This window comes from Podarcis erhardii, assembly GCF_964252035.2.
Source record: "Podarcis erhardii genome assembly, chromosome: 6".
Lineage (NCBI taxonomy): Eukaryota > Metazoa > Chordata > Lepidosauria > Squamata > Lacertidae > Podarcis > Podarcis erhardii.
Genome location: NC_138510.1, coordinates 47,069,580 through 47,091,741, shown reverse-complemented (window position 1 = coordinate 47,091,741; position 22,162 = coordinate 47,069,580). Strand labels below are relative to the sequence as shown.

Here is a 22,162-nt window from a genome sequence, read left to right as displayed (position 1 = left end):
GTTTTCTGTTTCTATATTGTTGTAAATGGCTGTGATATATTTTTATGATACATTGGCATATAAATATTTTCATAAATCGATAAACTATTTCAGAACCTTGCAATAATCTGCCCACCCTTGACCCAGTCCTGATAGCAAAATGCATTATTTCATTGTAACAATTTCCAGTGAGGTAGACATGTCAGATTGTTGTAGCCAAACATAACAACGAGGCCTTGTTGCTTCATCAGATGCATAAAGTTGTTATCTTCAGTTGGCAGGTACTTGGGTATACAAAGAAGAAAGTAAACAGTGAGATCAAGTGGTAATGAAATGCAAAAAAAGCATGTGACAATATTAAAGCTTAAATGCAAGTTACATGAAAGGCACACATCAAGGATTCATTGACGACACTCATCTTCCAACTTGATATATGCTATAATGTCATCCCCGCCCTTCTGCATTCTACATGGACAAATAGGCCAGTCTCTACACATGAGAGTACCCTGGCACAAATCTTACATTCAGCAAGAAGTAGAATATAGTGGTACCTCGGGTTGAGAACAGTCCTGTTTAAGAACGATTCGGTTTACAAACTCCGCAAAACAGGAAATAGTGTCCTGGTTTGAGAACTTTAAAGGTAAAGGTAAAGGGACCCCTAACCATACTTTGACGTGCTTTTGAACTGCTAGGTTGGCAGGAGCAGGGACCAAGCAATGGGAGCTCACCCCGTTGCGGGGATTCGAACCGCCAACCTTCTGATCGCCAAGTCCTAGGCTCTGTGGTTTAACCTACAGTGCCACCAGTCTAAAAACGGAATCCCAACAGTGGAAGGGCACCAGCGGTGGGAGGCCTCATTAGGTAAAGCATGCTTCAGTCTAAGAATAGTTTCGGTTTAAGAATGGACCTCCGGAACAGATTAAGTTTGTAAACCAAGGTACCACTGTATTTCAACTGCTCAGGGCATTTTGCTGCCGTTTTTAAACAAAGAGAGACTCCGGCATGAAACAGACTACAAGTTATGGAGAAGTTCTGTTCTATTATATTTTGCTTTAATAGGGATTGGGGCTTTCTGTCCCACTATGAATATCCATGATTGCATTATTACTGCTGATATCAATTATCACTACTCTTATTTGGCATACATTTACTCTGAAGTGGAATTGTCATAGATAGTACTGTTTGCACTTCATTGCCATTTGATCTCACTGTTTACATTTTTTTCACAACATCTTCTAGCCCATGAAAGTTTTTGCCATAATACACTGTAGTACTGTGAGATCTCATCTCTGTTTTATGCAAATACACGTGACTGAGATTCTTGCAAAATCAAAACAGAAACTGCAGAGATGAGGTCTATAATGGTTCAGTCCTATATAGGTCTACTCAGAAGTGAACCCCATTGAGTTCCTGGGAAATTCCTCCCAATATTTCACTATAAATAACATTAACAAGGTAAACAAAAAACATCAGACGTGATCACTATCAAATGACAATACAGTGGTACCTCAGGTTAAGTACTTAATTCGTTCCAGAGGTCCATTCTTAACCTGAAGCGTATGTAACCTGAAGCGTATGTAACCCGAGGTACCACTGTATGTGTTATTTTTCCATCAAAAATGACCGGCTTGGCATCTATACACACTGTGAGAGATACATGCTGAAGTTTAGGGAACAAATGTAACTTACCAAAGTTCATTAAGGAGCATTTGAGGAATGTCAATGCTCTCTATCCCACCAGTGCACTAACTCCTAGAGGACACCGCAGTTACCACATGAGAAGATTAAGATTGCATAAATACCATACATTTAAAACACATTACCCCACACAAGAATCCTGGGAACTGCAGTTTACCCCTTCAATAAACTACAGTTCCCAGGATTCCTGGGGAGTGTGTGCATGCTTTAAATGGATGGTGTGTATGCAGCCTAAGGCACTGGTAAAGTCGTGGGTGGGTGGGTGGGTGGGTGGGTGTGTTATTTGCTACTACGCAATTACAATGAAAAAATGCAACTGCTTTAGAAAAATGCAAGCCTCTATATACAATTAAGAGTCGTATAAAAGCATCCTTAATGCACTATGTAAAAAATTGCATTTTAGTTTTGAACTAATATTATATTTTGAATACAGTGGTACCTCGGGTTACATACGCTTCAGGTTACATACGCTTCAGGTTACAGACTCCACTAACCCAGAAATAGTACCTCAGGTTAAGAACTTTGCTTCAGGGTGAGAACAGAAATCGGGCTCCGGTGGCGCAGCAGCAGCAGGAGGCCCCATTAGCTAAAGTGGTGCTTCAGGTTAAGAACAGTTTCAGGTTAAGTACGGACCTCCAGAACGAATTAAGTACTTAACCCGAGGTACCACTGTATATATATCTATCTATCCCATTTCCCTATATCCCAACTTCTCTTGGAATTTCTGCTCATTTGAATGGTCAATTTCTTCTTTGGTTTTTCCAACAACTTCAATGTTTCCCCAATTCAAATAGGATTTTCCCCACTACCTTTTTTTGTACAGAAAGTTAGGACTACTTTATACCATAGTTAACACAGCAGCTTTATCTGACATTATAACTCAAAATGCCTACTAGAGCACAACGCCCTTCTCAAGTGCAAATTGTGTGTTAAACTGGAAGAAGAAGAAGAAGAAGAAGAAGAAGAAGAAGAAGAAGAAGAAGGTGGTTATCATTTGTACCCCGCCTATGTGACTGGGTTGCCCCAGCCGCTCTGGGTGGCTGTGTTTTGTTGTTCCTAAAAAATCCAGTAGCAGCTATGCACATTCCAAAGAAGTCACCTTGTTACCGTCTAGGAAGCAAGTACCACTGAAACCAAAAGGACCAATTATAAACACATTTATCACCTATGAACCACTTCATGAACTGTTCCGTAATCAGTGCTTTTTTTTCCTTTAAAAAATATTTAGGGGTACTCTCATTTTGACACAAGAAAATCACCATTTTATAGTTCAAATCGGGGGAAATAAATACAGTAAATGGAAAAAAGTACAAAGATTCACAGAATGTTTAGGGGTATGCGTACCACTGTGTCCCCCCAGAAAAAGCACTGTCCGTAATCAATATGCATAGGAACCAGTTGCAGAAGGGGCTGAATGTGCAACTTTTTCAAGTTCTTGGTCAAGGGAGTCAGCCATTTAAAACATGAAAAGGACAACCTTGGGGACCTTTTTCTTCACTTTATTACTACATATCCACACAATAAAAGTGCCATTGTTAAGACATGAGTTAGGGTCAGACTGAGCTGTGGGTCCTGTCCCACCAGCTGCAGATCAGTGGGGGGAAAGCTTAATCCACCTCACAATTCAAACTCCCCAGTTGTAGCCGTGGAGCAAGAGAAGCATTTGTTCCTCTTGCACGTTGACAGTGCTGTGCAAAGCAATCACATAGCTGCCACGGAAGCACGTTAATATAATGGCATTAGAAAAATGGGGAGGATGCACCCTCTCCTAGATCCTGCATCCTCAGGATCACACCCTGGCACTTACTGGTTACAAGTGTCAGACCTGGAAGGCCAGGGCTCAAATCCCCACTTGGTCATTACTCTGGAATAACTTGAGGTGCTGTGGTTTGCCAGCAGGGCCAGATTTAGGTTTGATGAGGCCCTATGCTACTGAAGGTAATGGGGCCCTTTATATGTCCAGCTGTCCTTTGTCAACTACAAATTGTCGCTGTTTTTTGTGCTGAATATATGCTATATCGTAATTTATGGATCTAATAGGTATCTAAAGTAAGGTTACCAGACGTCCCCATTTCCCAGGGACAGCCCCTGGATTTACAAATCAGTACCCTGACAAAAAAAGGGATGCGGGTGGCGCTGTGGGTTAAACCCCAGAGCCTAGGACTTGCTGATCAGAAGGTCAGCGGTTTGAATCCCCGCGATGTGGTGAGCTCCCGTTGCTCGGTCCCAGCTCTGGCCAACCTAGCAGTGCGAAAGCACGTCAAAGTGCAAGTAGATAAATAGGCTCTGGCGGGAAGGTAAATGGCATTTCCGTGCGCTGCTCTGGTTTGCCAAAAGTGGCTTAGTCATGCTGGCCACATGACCTGGAAGCTGTACGTTGGCTCCCTCGGCCAATAAAGCAAGATGAGCGCTGCAACCCCAGTCAGTCACGACTGGACCTAATGGTCAGGGGTCCCTTTACCTTTACCTGACAAAATCCTATGATTCCTACTGAAGTTGAAAAGTGTCCCCAGATTCATTGGAAAACAATCTGGTAACCTTAATCTAAAGCCATTTGCACATCTCAAAATATGTATTTTATCAAAGTAATTGTTGAACAGCAATACAATTAAGAAGAAGTATATTAATAGTGAAATAATTATGAAGCTCTTAACTTAAAATGATTGGGGGCCCATTACTGACATCACAGGAGCCTACACAACACGAAACACTGTTGCTGTATGTAGGTTTTATTTTATTTGTTTTTTTATCTTATATTTTGGAAATGTACATCCAGTTGTTTTTTTCCTTTACATTTTTTGGTGGCCCCCAAAGGAGTGGGGCCCTAAGCTACAGCTTGTTTAACTCCAAATAGTACTAGTAATAATGATAGCCCATATGCATGCGGTGGATGAACAACCACACACACCCCCCCGCGCGCGAGAGAGAGAGAGATCGTATTCCGGATGTTTAAACCTTGCCAGATCTCAAGTAGCCGCGTCTCGGAGGGGAAAGGGGGAAAAAAGCCTGGCGGAGAAGCCAGCTCCATTTCCCTGCAGTTGCAGCAGCAGCAGCTCCCCGAGGCGCTGCTGACTCCGCATTTTCCGCTCAGCTCCATGCGCGCACGCGCGCCCCGCTAGCCGGCCGCAGCCGAGCCTGCCGGTCGCTTCCTCGCGTCGGCGTGGCGCGCCCAGCAGCGCGGCTCCCGAGAAGCGACCTGGCTGGCCCGGGAGCGCGGGGTCCCTTTCCCCTCGCGGCCCCTCGCCACTGCCGGGCCCCCTGGCCTGGCGTCAGCGGCGGCCTCGTCCCTCGCTCTCCCGCCGACCTTTGGAGAATGATGTCCTTCCGCTGGGCTGAGGCGCGGCGAATAAACGCCTCCGGCTCGGAGGAGGAGCAGGCGCCCAGCGCCAGCAGCACCCGCCGGACCCTTTGGCCGCCCCGTCCATCCTGCAGCCCCCGATGTGTCCCCCGCCGCCCCGGACTCGCTTCCACTCACCCGTCTTCCCGCCGCGCCCCTTCCCTCGGCTAGCTGTCCCTGGGCTTGCGCGGCGAGCTCGGGATGCGGCGCCGCTGCTAGCGCATCCTTCTCTGGCCGCCTTCCTGCTGCTTCTCGGCCGCTTCCTCCGCTGCGAGGAGGGGCGAGGCGAGAGGAGAGAAGGCGAAAGGAAGGCGGCAGGCAGCCGGCAAAGCGGCCGATACGCAGCTCCCTCTAGGGTCGCAGCCTGGTAGCCGCGAGATATAATATGTACAGTATTATTAAAAGAGAGAGAGAGAGGTAGAAAGGTCCGGAAAGAGTTTATTCCCACCCACCCCCTCCGCCAGATTTCCTGCAAAACCACCTCTGTGAAGGTTGATGTGAAATATTTGTTATAGGTGCGTCAGATGTTACGCAACGGGAGTTGCAATGTGATCTGACACAGGATTCCAACATTTGGTATTTGACATCCTCATCCTCATCATGCCGTTTAGCATTCATTCATTCATTTCATTTATAGTCCACTTTTCCTTCAAAAAGGGATGCGGGTGGCGCTGTGGGTTAAACCACAGAACCTATGACTTTCTGATCAGAAGGTCGGCGGTTCAAATCCCCGCGATGGGGTGAGCTCCCGTTGCTCGGTCCCTGCTCCTGCCAACCTAGCAGTTCAAAAGCATGTCAAAGTGCAAGTAGATAAATAGGTACCGCTCTGGTGGGAAGGTAAACAGTGTTTCCATGCGCTGCTCTGGTTCGCCAGAAGTGGCTTAGTCATGCTGGTCACATGACCCGGAAGCTGTACACCGGCTCCCTTGGCCAATAAAGCAAGATGAGCGCCGCAACCCCAGAGTCGGCCATGACTGGACTTAATGGTCAGGGGTCCCTTTACCTTTCCTTCAAAGAGCTGAAGCTTGCACACGTGAGTCTCCCCCTCCTCACAACCAGCTTGTGAGGTAGGTTAGGCTGAGAGGGAGTGACTGGTCGAAGGTCACCCAGTGAGCTTCATGGATGCCCTGTGATTTGGACCCTATGCACACTCACCACCTGAAACCCCTAAAACAGCAATTTAACATGAATTTTACTATCTAACAAGGTGATGGGATCATGGCCACTGGTCCCATCACCTCCTGGCAAATAGAAGGGGAAGAAATGGAGGCAGTGAGAGATTTTATTTTCTTGGGCTCCATGATCACTGCAGATGGTGACAGCAGCCACAAAATTAAAAGACGCCTGCTGCTTGGGAGAAAAGCAATGACAAACCTAGGCAGCATCTCAAAAAGTAGAGACATCACCTTGCCAACAAAGGTCCATATAGTAAAAGCTATGGTTTTCCCAGTAGTGAAGTATGGAAGTGAAAGCTGGACCATAAAGAAGGCTGATCGCCGAAGAATTGATGCTTTTGAATTATGGAGGAGACTCTTGAGAGTCCCATGGACTGCAAGAAGATCAAACCTATCCATTCTTAAGGAAATCAGCCCTGAATGCTCACTGGAAGGACAGATTGTGAAGCGGAGGCTCCAATACTTTGGCCACCTCATGAGAAGAGAAGACTCCCTGGAGAAGACCCTGATGTTGGGAAAGATGGAGGGCACAAGGAGAAGGAGACGACAGAGGACGAGATGGTTGGATAGTGTTCTCGAAGCTACCAGCATGAGTTTGACCAAACTGCGGGAGGCAGTGAAGACAGAAGTGCCTGGCATGCTCTGGTCCACGGGGTCACGAAGAGTCGGACACAACTAAACGACAACAACAAACGAGACTACTGAGCCATAAAACGAAAGCAATAATCAATGTACAGTGGTACCTCAGGTTACATACGCTTCAGGTTACAGACTCCGCTAACCCAGAAATATTACCTTGTGTTAAGAACTTTGCTTCAGGATAAGAACAGAAATCGTGCTCTGGTGGCGTGGCGGCAGCAGGAGGCCCCATTAGCGAAAGTGGTGCTTCAGGTTAAGAACAGTTTCAGGTTAAGAACGGACCTCCAGAATGCACTATGTACAAAAAGGTGTTTGCACTATGTACAAATAGGGTTTGCAGCGTTTAAATTCCATGATGTTTGTGAACTAAGCTGTTCAAAAACTGAGATACCATTGTATAGGTGAATATAAAAAGCCCGGGACACAAATTTTCACAGACCTCTAGCAGCTATGATGGCTAATTTAACAGTAGTAATGTATTTAGCATAGCATTAACTCTGGAAGTGTATACTCGTTTCTAACCAAACTAAGCATTTTAGAGCAAAATATGCAGGTTAAAAAGAACTATTTTTCATCTGTGGGATGAAAGCAGAAGGTCCTGGGTTCAATCCCTGACATTTCCTAGTAGGGTTGGGAGACACTCCTCTCTGAAATTCTGGAGAACTGCTGCCAGTCCGTGTAGACAATACTGAGCCAGGTGGACCAATAGTCTGACTTGTTATAGGGCAGTTTTCTATGTTCTAATGCACCTTTTCCAGAAAATACCATTATAAATTATTCCTGTCCTAGTTGAAAGTGTGAGTCGTGTTATTGTTTTGCATAGGAGACAAAATATTTTGTACCCAGCACTGTTTGGTCTTGGCTACAAAATGAAATTCTGTTTTAACCATGTTTGAACACTGGAAATGGATCGAAGCACATTGATCTTTGCAGAACACGCACACGCTCAGCATAATTTAACATGCATAGCATGTGTACTCGCAGTCAGTGCGAGCCACTGCCAGTAAGAACGGACACTATTAGGCTAGATGGACAAACAGCCTCATCTGGTATAAGGCAGGTTTCTCTGTTTCAATTGAACCACCTTTCCCTGATTGTAGCGTTGTTCAAATGTTACTGGTTTGCTTGTTATAACTTGGGCCCAGTGCCCTGAGACTTTTTACAGATAATAAAGATATTTGGAGCTGTAGACCTGCACAGATATCCCCAAAGAGCTCTTATTCCATTCCTGGCCATCTTTTAATCTGTTAATTTGTTGTTAGCTGAGCCAGAAGAGCAAACGGTGAACTCCGGATTGCAAAACCACTGGGTGATCTCTCTTGTGGCTCCACCCCCTGCAAGAATTCTAGAATCCTCAGAAGATTCTGAGCAGTTGGTTTTTCAATTTGAAGCTCTGATTCCAATCTGTTGAGACGAGCAGCCACCTTTGGGTGCCAGAGCAGAGTTAGTCTGCAGAAGACCAAAAACCGATGGATACTCTCACAGCTTCCTCTGTTTCCAGCAGGCCCTGGGTGCTCCAGTTCTTCAGAAACCTCTTTGGGAGCGGCAGGCATGTCACACAAGAGGGGCAGAGACCCAAGGCGAAAGACGAAGATAATGCCAAGAGTGAACTCCTGGACTCTCCTCTGCCCGAAAATGGGCTTGAAACAACCTTGCCAGACCAAGAGCCTGATGCCACCAAAACTTCTCCCAGTGAGATCTGTGGGGGGTTGATGGGCAGCTGCCCTGAAGAGCTATCGTTGCTGAAGGAATTAAGTCTGGGAGACACTACCCCTACGAATGAGAACAAACTGCCTGCTTCATTTCACTCGGCTAGGATGGAGATGGGAGACTCAGATGGCTTTGCTAACCCCATGATAAGTGGCTTGGCCAAGGACCCATGTGAGAAAGTTCCTGTCACAGGAGAGAAGGAAGAAGAATCTGATGACAGGGAGACAGTGGGAAAGTGAGTGTCACCAATGTTGAGGCCAAGTCTCAGCACACAGAACAGTGTTTAAAACTAATTCAGCTAAGTTTTTCTCAGAGTAGACCCACTGAAATTAATGAACATGACTAAAATCCACTTCGAGTAAAACTCAGTTATTTCTAATAGGATTTAATATCCGTTCAGATTGCTTCCCATACAGGAATGTGTGAAAATAGATGGGCAAATATTGCAAAGCCCTTCACAAAAACCACTTGTGTTAATTGGCTTCTGGCTGTATTACATGGGTACTAATTAGGAATGGAATTGCTCATTGACTGTTCCGGCTGTTCTTGGCTTCAAAAGGCCGAACACTTAATTTTGTGCTAAACTTTCCATGAGGTTGATTATCACACACTGAGTTGAGATACGTGGGGTTTTGCCTTGCTAACTGAAGTTCACTGTATGAGATGTTAACCATAAAAATGCATGTGGAAGGAAGGGTTACTACAATTGGCAGCCAACCAGAATTTCACAAGCCTGACTTGTTATCATTTAGACTGGCTGCCAACAGCAGAGGATGCAAAGTCAGAAAAAATGCAGCAGAACTTGATTTAGCACATCTGTGTGTCTGCAGGCACAATAATATGAATGCATGTGCACTCTGTTGTTAGATGGAGATCTGCTTTTGCTGCCTTGCAGATGAACTCAATACTCTTCCTCTCAGCTGAGCGATTGTCGGCTACCTTCTTCAAGGTTGTTCAAATCCTATGGAGACAGACTGAAAGTGAGGCCTTTGGACCGAAAAAGGAATATCCCTGTTACAAAAAAACCCACTTTGCACATGCTCTGCCTCGAACACATTTTACCCTGAAGTTATTTTTCAAGAGGAAAGCCCTTCATCATCTTAAGAGGGAAATGGAGATCTGGACATGCTCAGAAGCGCTTGGCTGGAGCTGTCTGGATTTTTGAGAACAAAATTTGCAATCCGAGAGTTGCACTTAAAACCTCCCATCCGTGTATAATGAATAATCATTAACGGTTAATAATTCAATTTTAAGTAGAGGAATTTGCATAAGCAGTGCTGCCACGAATAATTCTTAATATAAGATTTCCATGTGAAGAGGTTTCCATAATCTGTTATTACAAACCACAGATTATCATGGAGACTAACTACCTGGGTCTTTTAGATACAGACTGAAGGCTTTGTTCATGCAGTCAACTAAAGGGCTTGACTTAGAGACAGGCCTCATCCCAGGAAATTCTCTCTTAAAATTTTAATCCCCATCAACATCATTGCTTTTATTCACTACAGTAAATCCACCTGCCTGTGGCAATGTAGCAGTTATTGCTGATAAAGATGTGGCGTTTGGGTGTAGATATTAGGGTGGGAAGAAAAAAAGTGATGAATGAAGCACTGATGTGGATGTCCCCTTCTTCTATGCAATAATTGTGTGTTTGACTTTAGGGATGAATTTCCCCAGGTCCTGTGTGCAGATGATGGAGTTGCCATGTCTGCTGGATCCATGACTGATGTTAAAGGCTGTAGCGCTGAAGAGGAAAGAGAGCATCTACTGAAAGGTGAGGGCTGGAAGAAGATTCCCACTCACCCATATGGCAACTGCTGTCCAACAGTACCTTTACCCCTCCCCCCAAGCTGCTATGACTTAATTGTTTTCATCCTATTCAATACCAGATGTCTGAGGTTTGAGGCATGTATTTCAAGCAAGCAGGAGGCAAACCTTACAATCAAGAACACCCAGTATTATGTCAGATGGCCCATTAAAGATGGGTAAGAACTACAGCTGCAGTTCTTATTAGGTGATTCCATTGAATTATATTGTGCAGAGGCTGTATTCACACCAGTAGATGCTGGTCCAGTGCCAGATCCCACAGTGAAAGCAGCAAGGTGACTAAGTGGGTCAAACATTGCAGGTGTCCAGATAGCTCTGGGTGAGAAGATTTCACTGACAAAGGTTGAGAGCAGGCTGAAGCCTTTTATGCAGGTATAGGCCAACTCGGCCCTCCAGATGTTTTGGGACTACAACTCCCATGATCCCTAGCTAACAGGACCAGTGGTCATGGATGATGGGAATTGTAGTCCCAAAACATCTGGAGGGCCGAGTTGGCCTATGCCTGGTTTTATGTCTCCAAACTACCTCCTCCAGGCTCTCCTCACTTGTGGGGAAATTCAGTCAATCAATCATTCTATATGTATGCCACATTTCCTAAGTTAAAACAGTGCCCAGGGTGGCTTACAACACATCAAAAGTTAAATAACTACAAGTATAACAAAAGTAATGATAAAGATCCGAAATAAAGATACAAAAAATTAACTTCAACAACAGTAAGAATCCCCCCAACAACCCCCACCCCACCCCACCCCAGCGTACTGTATCTTATCTTACACCACTGATCTGGAGAGGTACTATGGGAGGCATTTGTTTTCTCACACTCACGGGAAGTTGGCTGTGAGGATTTGGGCCCTGACCCTACAGGCTTTAGTAGACTAAAAGATTCTTCTGGAGACTCCTGTCTCACAGCCTCAAGCATAGTGGTCTCCTGATCTGCAGCAGGCAGTTCAGAGCTCTGCTCCTTGACCCGATTCCTTAGCTGGTGCCTGTGCAGCCTCAAGCTCTGTGGCTGAATTGCTGCTGGATTTAGAGGGCATTACAACCCATCCTGGTTATATGGAGAGACTTCATGAGTTGGTGACGTGGCTTTTCTTTTAAACAGAAGATGTACAAGAAGGGGAACCTTCAAAAGCAGACCTCTCTCCATGGAACAGACTCCTCAATATGTACAAGCAGCGCCGGTGGCTTCCTGCTTCTAAAGGGGTAAATATGCGACAGGGAGTTGTTTTGGGGGTTTTTCCTTCCCTCTCTGCAAGTGGCATTTTTATATCATAAGCAAGGATAAATATGTGATTTCCATCAGAAGAGTGAAGGTAACAAAATTACATTGTGAGCTGGCCTCTAGAATCCCCTCTAGAACACAATGTAAATTGGCTTTGCTTAAAAATCAAAATATAGGTGGGATTTGAGAGTATCTATGCTAGCTGCCAGTGCCACATATTTATTTTTATTATTTGTTTAAATATAACAACTCACCTTTTCATCTATCAGCTCACAAGCTAGCTCACAATAGCTATTATCATCCAGTGAAAATGTTAAGAATGAAAAAGGAACAACACAGCAGTAGGAATCAGTAGATCTAGTAGCAATCAAGACAATAATCAGCAAAATGGCAAGCAACAATACTTGACTTGCAAATGGAAAATATCAAGGAGTCTTGATAGTACAAGTGGTAGTTCCATCAAGAAACTGTGTCCGGATAGGGACAGTTGTCATGCCAGTGATCTTGTGGTGCTCAATAAATGTTAAATTATAACAGCAGACGTCTTAGAGATACTTAAGAAACCCTTGAAATAGGGTATGGCAAAATAATTCAGGGCCAGCAGTCATAGCCCTTCAGCTATAGCCCACTTCATCAGCTGCATTAAGTGCTATTATTTGTTGGCAGATATATACTCGGGTGTGGGGGGATGACAACCAATCAACAGTGGAATAAAAGACCATGAAATGCAAGAGATGTACAGCATGTGACATTTCTATGCAGAGCTCAAATGTATGGATGTAATCCCAGTGACTTCATTTTAGCAGTGCTAATTTAACATCCATATTGGAAGGGAGACCTTGATTCAGACTGAGTCCTAAACAAATACAATCAAATAAGCTGATTAGCTCCACATTAATTTAAATTCTAGTTTCACACTGGAGACTCGTTTTAAAGTTGTTGTTGTTGACATATCAGCAGCCGAGGGTCCTAAAAACTAAGATAGAGACCTAACACCAGCGTCTGACTTCCTTGGGTAGCTGCATGCTAAAGTCTGTCTTCCTTGGGCCCCCTCAAAAGCAGTGCTCTGGTAACTGCAATTTGGTTGCCATCAGTGGCGGGTTTAGGAGCGCAACCGGTTTGCCCACACTGGGCACTGAACTGAGAGGGCACTGGAGGGGGCACCACAACAATGACTCAGAACAGAAGGTGAGAGGCAATGAGGTGCATGTGCCAAATTTTGGTGTTGCACTGGGCGGCACTGAAATTTGAAAGCCCAAAGTCCACCACTGGTGACATCCCTTATATTACTTTTCCCACAATGCCCTGGACATGTTTCAGTCCAAGCAAGCAAAAATCAAGAGTGGAAACTATTTCTCATTGCTCCCATCACCATGCTTGGAAAATCTATTTTGTCAGTTTCTGCCTGTGAGTCAGCTGTTACATGCCAGCATCACATGACAATAAACCTAAATAGCACTTTTAAGCATTAAGCTTTGTGACATTATCTCAGTAAGCTTACAATAACGCTGAAAAGTAGGGCAACCTTTATGCCCTTGTATTGTGGGTGTGGAGGGCAAGATCTGAAAGACAGTAGCATGCCTAAGGCCACCTCAGAGCTGAGGTGAAGACGGGGGATTTCCCAACTGCCTGTTTTCTTAACCACTGTACCAGCACAACGCCTCTGCCCATCAAAACAACAAGTAGCTCCAGCTATAGCAATGGCTTTTGCACATGTTTATCTTTCAATCCTTACCACACAGATAAGCAAGCGCTTGTGCAGAGGGCTTAATCATGCCTATTTTTAGTAACATGTTTCGCAGCCACATGGAAATGGCTTCATAAGCATCTTTTTGCACCATATACATTGTCCTCAACACCGTTAGTGCCTAATGATTGGGAGTGCTTACATAGCTGGGTATTGCAGCAGAATTACAGTAAGTAGTAGTCAGTTACCATAATTAGTCATAATTTTAACTATTCTGTTGCTTGGCGCATTGGCTTTCTAATCAGAGGGAAAGGGGAAGTTTCATATAACAGCCCACAAGACTTAGCACAAGCCTAACCAGGTCTACTCAGAGGAACTGGGCATGGAGGAAAGGGTTAATTTCCTTCATGGGCACAAATCAACTTGTGTATGAGATAAGCAAGCAGGTGCAAGGTCAGCAAAGCCGGTTGTTATGGCTATGACCCAGTGCTGTCTATATAAGTGAGCAAGGCACGTCAGCTCATTAGTCAGTCAGTGAGCATTTCTGTGAGTTGGATTCTGTGTTATGTCTTAAAGCTGGAGCAACAGAGATACTTTGTCCTTATCTGTATCTGTATCTGTATCTGTTTTTGTATCTGTACAGTGGTACCTCAGGTTAAGAATTTAATTCGTTCTGGAGGTCTGTTCTTAACCTGAAACTGTTCTTAACCTGAAGCACCACTTTAGCTAATGGGAACAACTTCCAGTACATGGGTCTCTCACCTCAGATTCCCACCACAAACCTGGCCTTCTGGTAGTGAAGTTGTTGAAACTTACTGGAAGTGGGAGGGGCAAGGTGAAAGGGGGGGGGGCTGTGTTATGCCAGCACAGTGGTGGAGCCAATCTGGTACTCCCACCAGTGCACCCACACTGTCTGTCTGCTCTTTTTATCCTGTTTTATATTTTCCAGCTGTTTACTTCCCCCTCCCCTTCTGGGTTGAACACATGTAGGATATATTGGTGGCCATTCTTCTGGCAGAGCAGTGGCACATCTTCTTCCTCAGCATACAGTGGTACCTCGGGTTACAGACACTTCAGGTTACAGACGCTTCAGATTACAGACTCCGCTAATCCAGAAATAGTACCTCGGGTTAAGAACTTTGCTTCAGGATAAGAACAGAAATTGCACGGCAGCGGGAGTGGGAGGCCTCATTAGCTAAAGTGGTACCTCAAGTTAAGAACAGTTTCAGGTTAAGAACAGACCTCCAGAACGAATTAAGTTCTTAACCTGAGGTACCATTGTAATAGGTGCATAGGGTTGCTGTGTTAGGCTGCAATCCTAAACATACTTACTAAACATACATACTAAACACTGTGGTCTTCCACAGAAATGTGCAGAACAGTCCTAAGCATGTTTATTCAGAAATAATTCCCACCAATTTCGATGGAGCTTCTTTCCACAAGAAGGATTTCCTTCTTATGCAGGCATGTCTTTCTGTCAGATGCTTGTTTCTTTCTGTTTTAATCTTGTAAATTTTTGGTCATTTCCTTTTTGCAACAGTCCATGACTAATATCAATAAAATTGAACTGCACTCATGCAGTCCCAATAGAATCAGATTTCAAACATCCATTATTGTTCAAAATCAAAATTACATTCTTGGTCCACTTGTGAAATAATATAATACAGGTATTTATGCAATTTCAGAAACCTTGCTATAATTGGATAATTAAAACTAAATTCCATTTTATCTGGCCACATCTCCTGAATATGTTTTTTTAATATATATATATATATGCACCATCTTCAGGATATTCCAGTACAACCAGTTGTTGAAGATGATCTAATGGTATATGGAATTGCAACACCCAGACCTCATGTCACCCTATCAAATTCCTCTGCAGTTTGCAGTGCTTGTGGGTAAGTTTTTTGTGGTGCTCTTCATCCTCCAAATTCTGAAACATTGAGTAGATGGTCCCCAAATACCAAAATTTGTGCAATGTGATGTTGAAATGTAGAATGTAACCAATGAGAATGAGCAACAAAAGATTGTGGGGTGCCTCTGGCCCCTAAGCAGAGGTTCCAGCTAGGACAATGATGAACCACCAGATTTGTATTCCAAAGAAGGTTCTTCAGCTCTTCACTAAGCCAACTGGAGTTGATAAATGAAAATGAATTGTCAGGTGGAGTGCTGGGAACAACTTTGGATAGTACCACATGTGACCACTAGATGTCACTGTCCAATTTAGAACAAATTTACCGGGCTAAAGTGTGTACTGTATCCAATAGTGGCTGTAAAGGCATTAAAATGCATTACAGTACTTGGATTAAAAGAAAACACCCTGGTTTAAGGGTCAATAATTTGGAATGGGGAATTTATAGTGAGTCACCCTGATACAGAGTCTTTAATTCACGGATGTATTTAAAAATACTCTTTCTTAATCTGCTGTAAGGATTATAATTAGATATATACGATTGTACATTTTAAATCTGCAATTTGTTGGTGTTGAATATATAAGTGTAAATGTGTATGAACGTGAAAGAAATCTTAGTAAAAACCAACCCTGGTGGTGGCAAATCTTTTTGACAAATATGCCATAGGTGAAGTCCAAAGTCTTAGAGAGTGCCACCCTAGTATGTACACATTCCATATTCATCATCCTGTGCCTTTGTGTGAGTCTGCTGAGCTGGGGAACAGGGAGCAGTTGGCTGTGTAGCAGGGGGGGCTCATAATTAATATGCTATAGTCCTAAGCCTCTCTTATTTGTTCTGCCTATAACACCGGTGCCAAAGGCTGGCTATCCATGATATATTATAGACCCACAGAAAAAGTAAAGCACTTAATAGGACATCCTCAGGCTTTCCTAAAATTATTTTCTTACACAGAATATGCTGAGGATCCAGTTGACCTATTCTAAAGCACTGCTGTGGGAATTCAGCTCCCCCCCCCCAATAATATAAATTAAAACTATCCCACGTGTATTGAAATTAAAGGCATCACCACCTTCCTCTTACCCATAGCAATGACTTACCATTTAGTAAATCTTAAAAAACTATTTCCTTTTAAGTATAACATTGATCTACACCAACAGTAGAATTCATAAATGCTCTGTTTCTGTTAAAAAGCAAACAGATGGTCCACCTTTTGTGCAATTAAAAAAATACTGTTGGATCACTGTGATCATTGGATAAATAGTGGTACAGAAATTTAAGAACAGGAACAACAACTGATCACTGATCACCCGGATAAACTTTAATCTGCCTTTAATTGGCCTCTAGAAGTGCTACAGATGTGATGAACAGATGATTACCTTGAACTCTCATTACATCTCTGTTTTAATGAGCATTGAAGTACCTACTGATAAGGTACTGTGTTGGATCCTTTTGAGGGCAATGCATAATAGTATAACAGTTGTCCTTTAGAGAGCAGTGCAGTAAATTAATTTGAAAGCTGCACATGAAGTTTAATCTGTTATAAACTTCTTGTTGTTTTTAAAATAAAGCCAGTGCTAGTTGGAGCCCTGAGACTGACTTTTGCTTGTTGTACTTTGTAGAAGCTATTTTATTTATAGCATTCAGATTTTAGAGAAAGGAATGAGAATGGCTATTCAGATTCTGACATTGAACCAAGCTATGACCTTAGGGCAGTCACATTTGTTTATTTAAATAAGAGCATTTATAAACAACTTAATATTTTTTAAAAATCCCTGAGTGGTGTACAACATAAAAACAATAAACAATATCATGAAAACAAAAATAGAACACAAACCCAATAAAAAATGTATAAAAGCAGGAATTTTGGAGATTGAAGCAAATAGAAACAGGATCCAGTCTTAAGGGTCCAGGAAAACCTAGGCAGGAAGATGTCTTTATGAGACATTTAAAGCAACTGATAGTTGCAATATCAATTTTGGGGTCACTGCCATTGGCTATTCTGTAGCTTGTAGAATTTCCCCAGCTCTCTCTACTTAAGGCCTAACTGGTAAAATGAGAACAGTCAAGATTTTACTAGGTTCCATCAGTGCTAGCAACGCTTCTAATCTAACTCTGTCTCTCCCTGCCCCAATGCAATCTAGGCTTCCTGAGAATAAAGATGGAGAAGGGGCTGGTGACTGTGAGACGGCACTCAGAGGTCCAGGAAGAAATGATGCTGGAAGTCTGGAGCACCCTAAGGTGTTGTAGATGCTAATATAGTCTGGGAGGGAATGGAGGCTCATAGCACTTTCCAACATTCCTAACTTTTTGTCTTTAAAGTGGTATAGGATTGTCTTTTTTGCTGAAACAGCGAAAGAGAGGGCTCCGCTCTTCTAGTTCTCTAGTGAGAATGACAGGATCATGGAACTCATAGGCAAACCAGGAATCACCTCCATTTCCCTCCTGGCAGAGGCTCTGAGCTTTTAACTGCTACATGATGGGCAGAAATTCAACAGTTGCAGCTTCTGAACACTACTTCATTGCCATGCCACCAAGGATGGCACCTGCTGAATTTCTGCATGCAACACAGCTGTTGCAGACAAATAACCTTTGTTGGGGAGGGGGAAAGTCCACAACCCCAACCTCATCAACTGTAACTGTGAATGTAGACAACAACTTTACTTGCAGATGGTAAATTGAATCCCTGAAAGGGCCATGCCTTGATCTTCATGGATGCTGAATTCACTGGGGTTTTCTTTCAATCAGCAATCAGGACAATGGACTGAGCTCCTTGAGATTTTTCTTGGCTATTAATTAATGGAGCATCATCTTACATGTCTGCATTAGCAGGGAGAAGAGGTAGGGTAAGATAAAGGACCACTGTGGAGCAGTGGCTAGTGTGTAAAAAACCCAAGTTTAAATTACTGCTAGGCTATAAAACTGTCTGGGTGAACATGGACTGGCATTAGCACATGGCATCCTCAGGCATCTGGCCAGCTACTGATGCCCACCCTCTTTTTGTCTGGTGCTCTGATCAACACCAGGTGGCTAGGATTGAGAGCCATCATTTAAATTTCCCACAATGCCCCACAACAATTGGGTATATTTTGGAAATCAAAATGGCAGCTTCCAGCCGCACATCACTGATTGAAGCTGCTACTGCTATCCACCATGGCTCTTGTTTCCAGAGCTCACCAACATTGAAGGAGACCTGCCACTGACAGAGGAAGGGACCACCAAGGAGCCCTTTACCAAGGGGCCTTTCAAACTTAGAGCTGGCTCTGCTTTTGACAAGTATTCTCAAATATTCTTCAGGATGACTGTGAGGCCACAACACCACTTTGAAGGAGAAAGTAGGATTCAAATGTAGGATATCAGTGACAATGGAACTTCAGAGTGATCATTGGTATGCCTTTGTAACATTATTCTTTCTTTCCACCCTTGTTAGAATGTGCACTGAGGAAACACACTGTCGGAGTCACTTTGAGTTTGCCAACTGCACCCTTCTCCACTTTGCTTGCTGGGAGGAAGATGGTCTACTAAGGATTGTTATTTGTAACCCACTAGGGCTGTTTCACATTTCTTTCTTCTTTCTTTCTTTCTTTCTTTCTTTCTTTCTTTCTTTCGTATAGCTGTTGCCCACTTTCCCCTGTGCTCCCCTTACAAATCCACCAGATGTGTTCGTAGTATATATTTCAGATTGATGAGCTGCTCTTCCACCTCCTCATTAAAGTTTTCCTGTGAATTCATATCTTTTTTGTGTGCTTTTAATGTCACACATGACAAAGTGAGACATCTCTTGAGGCTTCATGAAACACAGAAGGCTCATTCAGACATCTGCTTGTCTCGCCACTTTCACCTTGGAAAACCCAATACTAACTGCTGAATCAGAACAAATGTCAAGCGGGTTGTCCGTGGACTGATGTTTACTCTGATACAGTGCTAAAGAGCTGGTTTTCCCAGGGAAATCAGTGGGGCAAACAGAAAACCACTTGGATCTGTGCTTTCTAGGCACAGGACAAGCTGAAGGGTGAACTATGTATGGGAACTCAACATAGATATTGACCTCAACATCCAGTAAAATCTGAGTTTTTAGACCTATGCACTCACTGTTTTAGACCTCTTGCTCACTGTTTCTTCGAGGTGTAAAACATCAAATGCCATAAGCCGTTGTTGACTATCAGTGATAGATACTGAGAAACATAAAGCATTCAAATAAATGATTGGAAATAAATATTAAGATCAAATATTGGAATATATAAAATACTTATGCTAAGTTGAATATCTACCAAATATTTGGCACTCACATGTGCAGAGAAAAACTTTTGAGGATCGTTAGGGAAAGGGCAAATTCTCTTCAGCTCCACTTATTCCATCATTTCTAGTATTTTAACTTTTTGGGTCAGGCAGTTGAGGTCTTATACTTCAATGTCCGCTGGGTCCCTCCAGACCTTTTCATTATGCATTCATGATGATTCCTACTCATGAGGATATCAAGGTGGTCATACACAATCCCAAATTCAATACTGTTTGTGTGTGCAAAAAGGTTGGATGGTCACACGCATATCCCATAACTTCCTAGTGAAATCCCGTAATTATATATACCACAAATGTTCTGGTTTATCTTTTTCCCATTTTTGTTTCATGAAAGCCCCTCCAGACAGCAATAATGTGGCAGCATTAGAGATGCAACATGGAACAAACTAAGAACAAATTCACCATAAATGCACTATTATTGAGTCAAGAACAGATTGCAGAAAAAACAATAAAACATTAGTCTGGAGGGGCTTTCTATTATTCGACTCTTGATTGGCAGCTACCCTTCAGAGTCACAGAAAGAGATCTTTCCTAGTTCTAAAACCTGAGAACCTTTGTTCCTGCCTCTGTTTCAGAGTGTGGATTTGGACTAGGAAATGGATCTTGCTGCTCTCTTTATATCTTCAGCCTCTTGCAAGAGGTGAACAGTAGGCTAGCCCTTGGCATTTTTAACCACAGGCTGTGAGAATTGAGCCGGAATAGTTCTGGCAGCCCAAGGCCCCTGCTAATCTGGGAATTCTATGAGAGGAAACCCACACCCTGCAAACCTGCCAGACGACAAAGCCTTCTTCATACATGTTGACTCCCAGGGGATTGCAAAATAGAGCAGTTACTATTTTTGTACAGGTTTTATTGATTACTTTTCAGGATCTGCAGTTGCTTTGCCCTTAGCTTTGCAGCATAAGTATGGTTGGCATCCAGAATACGGCTAATGTGTCTATTTCACAAAAGCACATAGTTTGTGGGCTAATCATCTTAGGTGCCATCACTTGTCTCCAAGATATATGCAAAAGCCTCTGACTACTACTGCTACCTATTTTGATTATTGTGCCTCAGAAGACTCTCCTCAATATTGTACATGGTTTCTTTAGTTAGACACCAGGCTCAATAATAAAAAATTAAGGAATTATGGAATATTATTTTCTATATTTGTTATATATGGGGTGTATGGGGTGTTAGGGGAGGTAAGGTAAAGATAAAGGACCCTAGTCCTGTCAAATTTGACCGGGGCGCGGTGCTCATCTCTGCTTTCAGGCTGAGGGAGCTGGTGTTTGTCCACAGATAGGTTTATGGATCATGACTAAACTGAGAGCTGTTTCCTAGTTCTGCTGGATCTCTCAGCGGCGTTTGATACCATCGACCATACCATCCTTCTGGACCGTCTTGAGGGGCTGGGAGCTGGGGGCACTGTCATACAGTGGTTCCGCTCCTTCCTCCTGGGCTGTATTCAGAAAGTGGTGGTGGGGGATGAGTGTTCAGACCCCTGGGCTCTCACTTGTGGGGTGCCTCAGGGTTCTGTCCTCTCCCCCATGCTTTTCAACATTTACATGCAGCCACTGGGAGAGATCATCAGGAGGTTTGGGCTGCGTGTTCATCAGTATGCGGATGATACCCAGCTCTACCTCTCTTTTAAATCAGAACCAGTGAAGGCGGTGAAGGTCCTGTGTGAGTGTCTGGAGGCGGTTGGAGGATGGATGGCGGCTAACAGATTGAGGTACTGTTTTGGGGGGACAGGAGGCGGGCAGGTGTGGAGGATTCCCTGGTCCTGAATGGGGTAACTCTGCCCCTGAAGGACCAGGTGCGCAGCCTGGGAGTCATTTTGGACTCACAGCTGTCCATGGAGGCACAGGTCAAATCTGTGTCCAGGGCAGCTGTTTACCAGCTCCATCTGGTACGTAGGCTGAGACCCTATCTGCCTGCGGACTGTCTCGCCAGAGTGGTGCATGCTCTGGTTATCTCCCGCTTGGACTACTGCAATGCACTCTACGTGGGGCTACCTTTGAAGGTGACTCGGAAACTACAACTAATCCAGAATGCAGCAGCTAGACTGGTGACTGGGGGCGGCTGCCGAGACCATATAACACCGGTCTTGAAAGACCTACATTGGCTCCCAGTATGTTTCCGAGCACAATTCAAAGTGTTGGTGCTGACCTTTAAAGCCCTAAATGGCCTCGGTCCAGTATACCTGAAGGAGCGTCTCCACCCCCATCATTCTGCCCGGACGCTGAGGTCCAGCGCTGAGGGCCTTCTGGCAGCGAGCAGGTGACTTGGTTGCGGGGGGGGCGGGGGGACACGGGGTTGGGGACGGGGGGTCGGGGGGGGAGACGGAGGACTCAGGGTCGGAGGAAGAAGAAGAAGGAGAAAGCAGAGAATTTAAAAGAAAGAATAATACCAGATTATAAAGCAGAATTAAGGATAAAGTGAATTCAGTAATAACCCGAAATGTCTCTTAAATTTTTTTCATGGAATGTGAACGGCTTTAACGACAAGTCCAAGAGAAATAAATTTGAAAAGATTATAAAGAAAAAAAACATTGATGTCATTTGTTGCCAAGAAACCCATGTTGCTAAAAAACACAAACATATTTTAATAAATAAAAGGTTGGGAATAGAATTTATCAACTCAGACCCCAAGAAAAAGAGAGGAGTAGTAATCTATGCGAAAGAGAAATTGGAACCC

At 43.7% G+C, this 22,162-nt stretch overlaps 2 protein-coding genes across 2 annotated transcripts in view; one reads left to right on the top strand and one right to left on the bottom strand.

Moving 5' to 3' along the window:
* BAK1 (BCL2 antagonist/killer 1) overlaps nucleotides 1-5,319 on the bottom strand; it is a 34,330-nt gene extending 29,011 nt beyond the window's left edge. The window contains exon 1 of the mRNA XM_081866264.1: nucleotides 5,153-5,319. The gene's annotated coding sequence lies outside the window, so the exon portion shown is untranslated. The remainder of the gene's footprint in view (nucleotides 1-5,152) is intronic.
* Nucleotides 5,320-8,207: 2,888 nt separating this feature from the next.
* LOC309344098 (uncharacterized protein) lies at nucleotides 8,208-18,915 on the top strand. Its single transcript, XM_081866263.1, has 6 exons — nucleotides 8,208-8,773; nucleotides 10,200-10,312; nucleotides 11,468-11,568; nucleotides 15,063-15,172; nucleotides 17,329-17,425; nucleotides 18,615-18,915. The coding sequence occupies exons 1-6, from the start codon at nucleotides 8,298-8,300 to the stop codon at nucleotides 18,624-18,626; spliced, it is 909 nt and encodes a 302-aa protein (XP_081722389.1). The 5' UTR covers nucleotides 8,208-8,297; the 3' UTR covers nucleotides 18,627-18,915.
* The last annotated feature ends 3,247 nt before the right edge of the window (nucleotides 18,916-22,162 follow it).

What these genes read in the sequence shown, in the direction of transcription:
- LOC309344098 (XM_081866263.1), top strand. Translation starts at nt 8,298, where the DNA reads ATGGATACTCTCACAGCTTCCTCTGTTTCCAGCAGGCCCTGGGTGCTC. An exon ending in GACAGGGAGACAGTGGGAAA is followed by an intron (nt 8,774 to 10,199) that starts GTGAGTGTCACC and finishes GTTTGACTTTAG; the next exon opens with GGATGAATTTCCCCAGGTCC. An exon ending in AAGAGAGCATCTACTGAAAG is followed by an intron (nt 10,313 to 11,467) that starts GTGAGGGCTGGA and finishes TCTTTTAAACAG; the next exon opens with AAGATGTACAAGAAGGGGAA.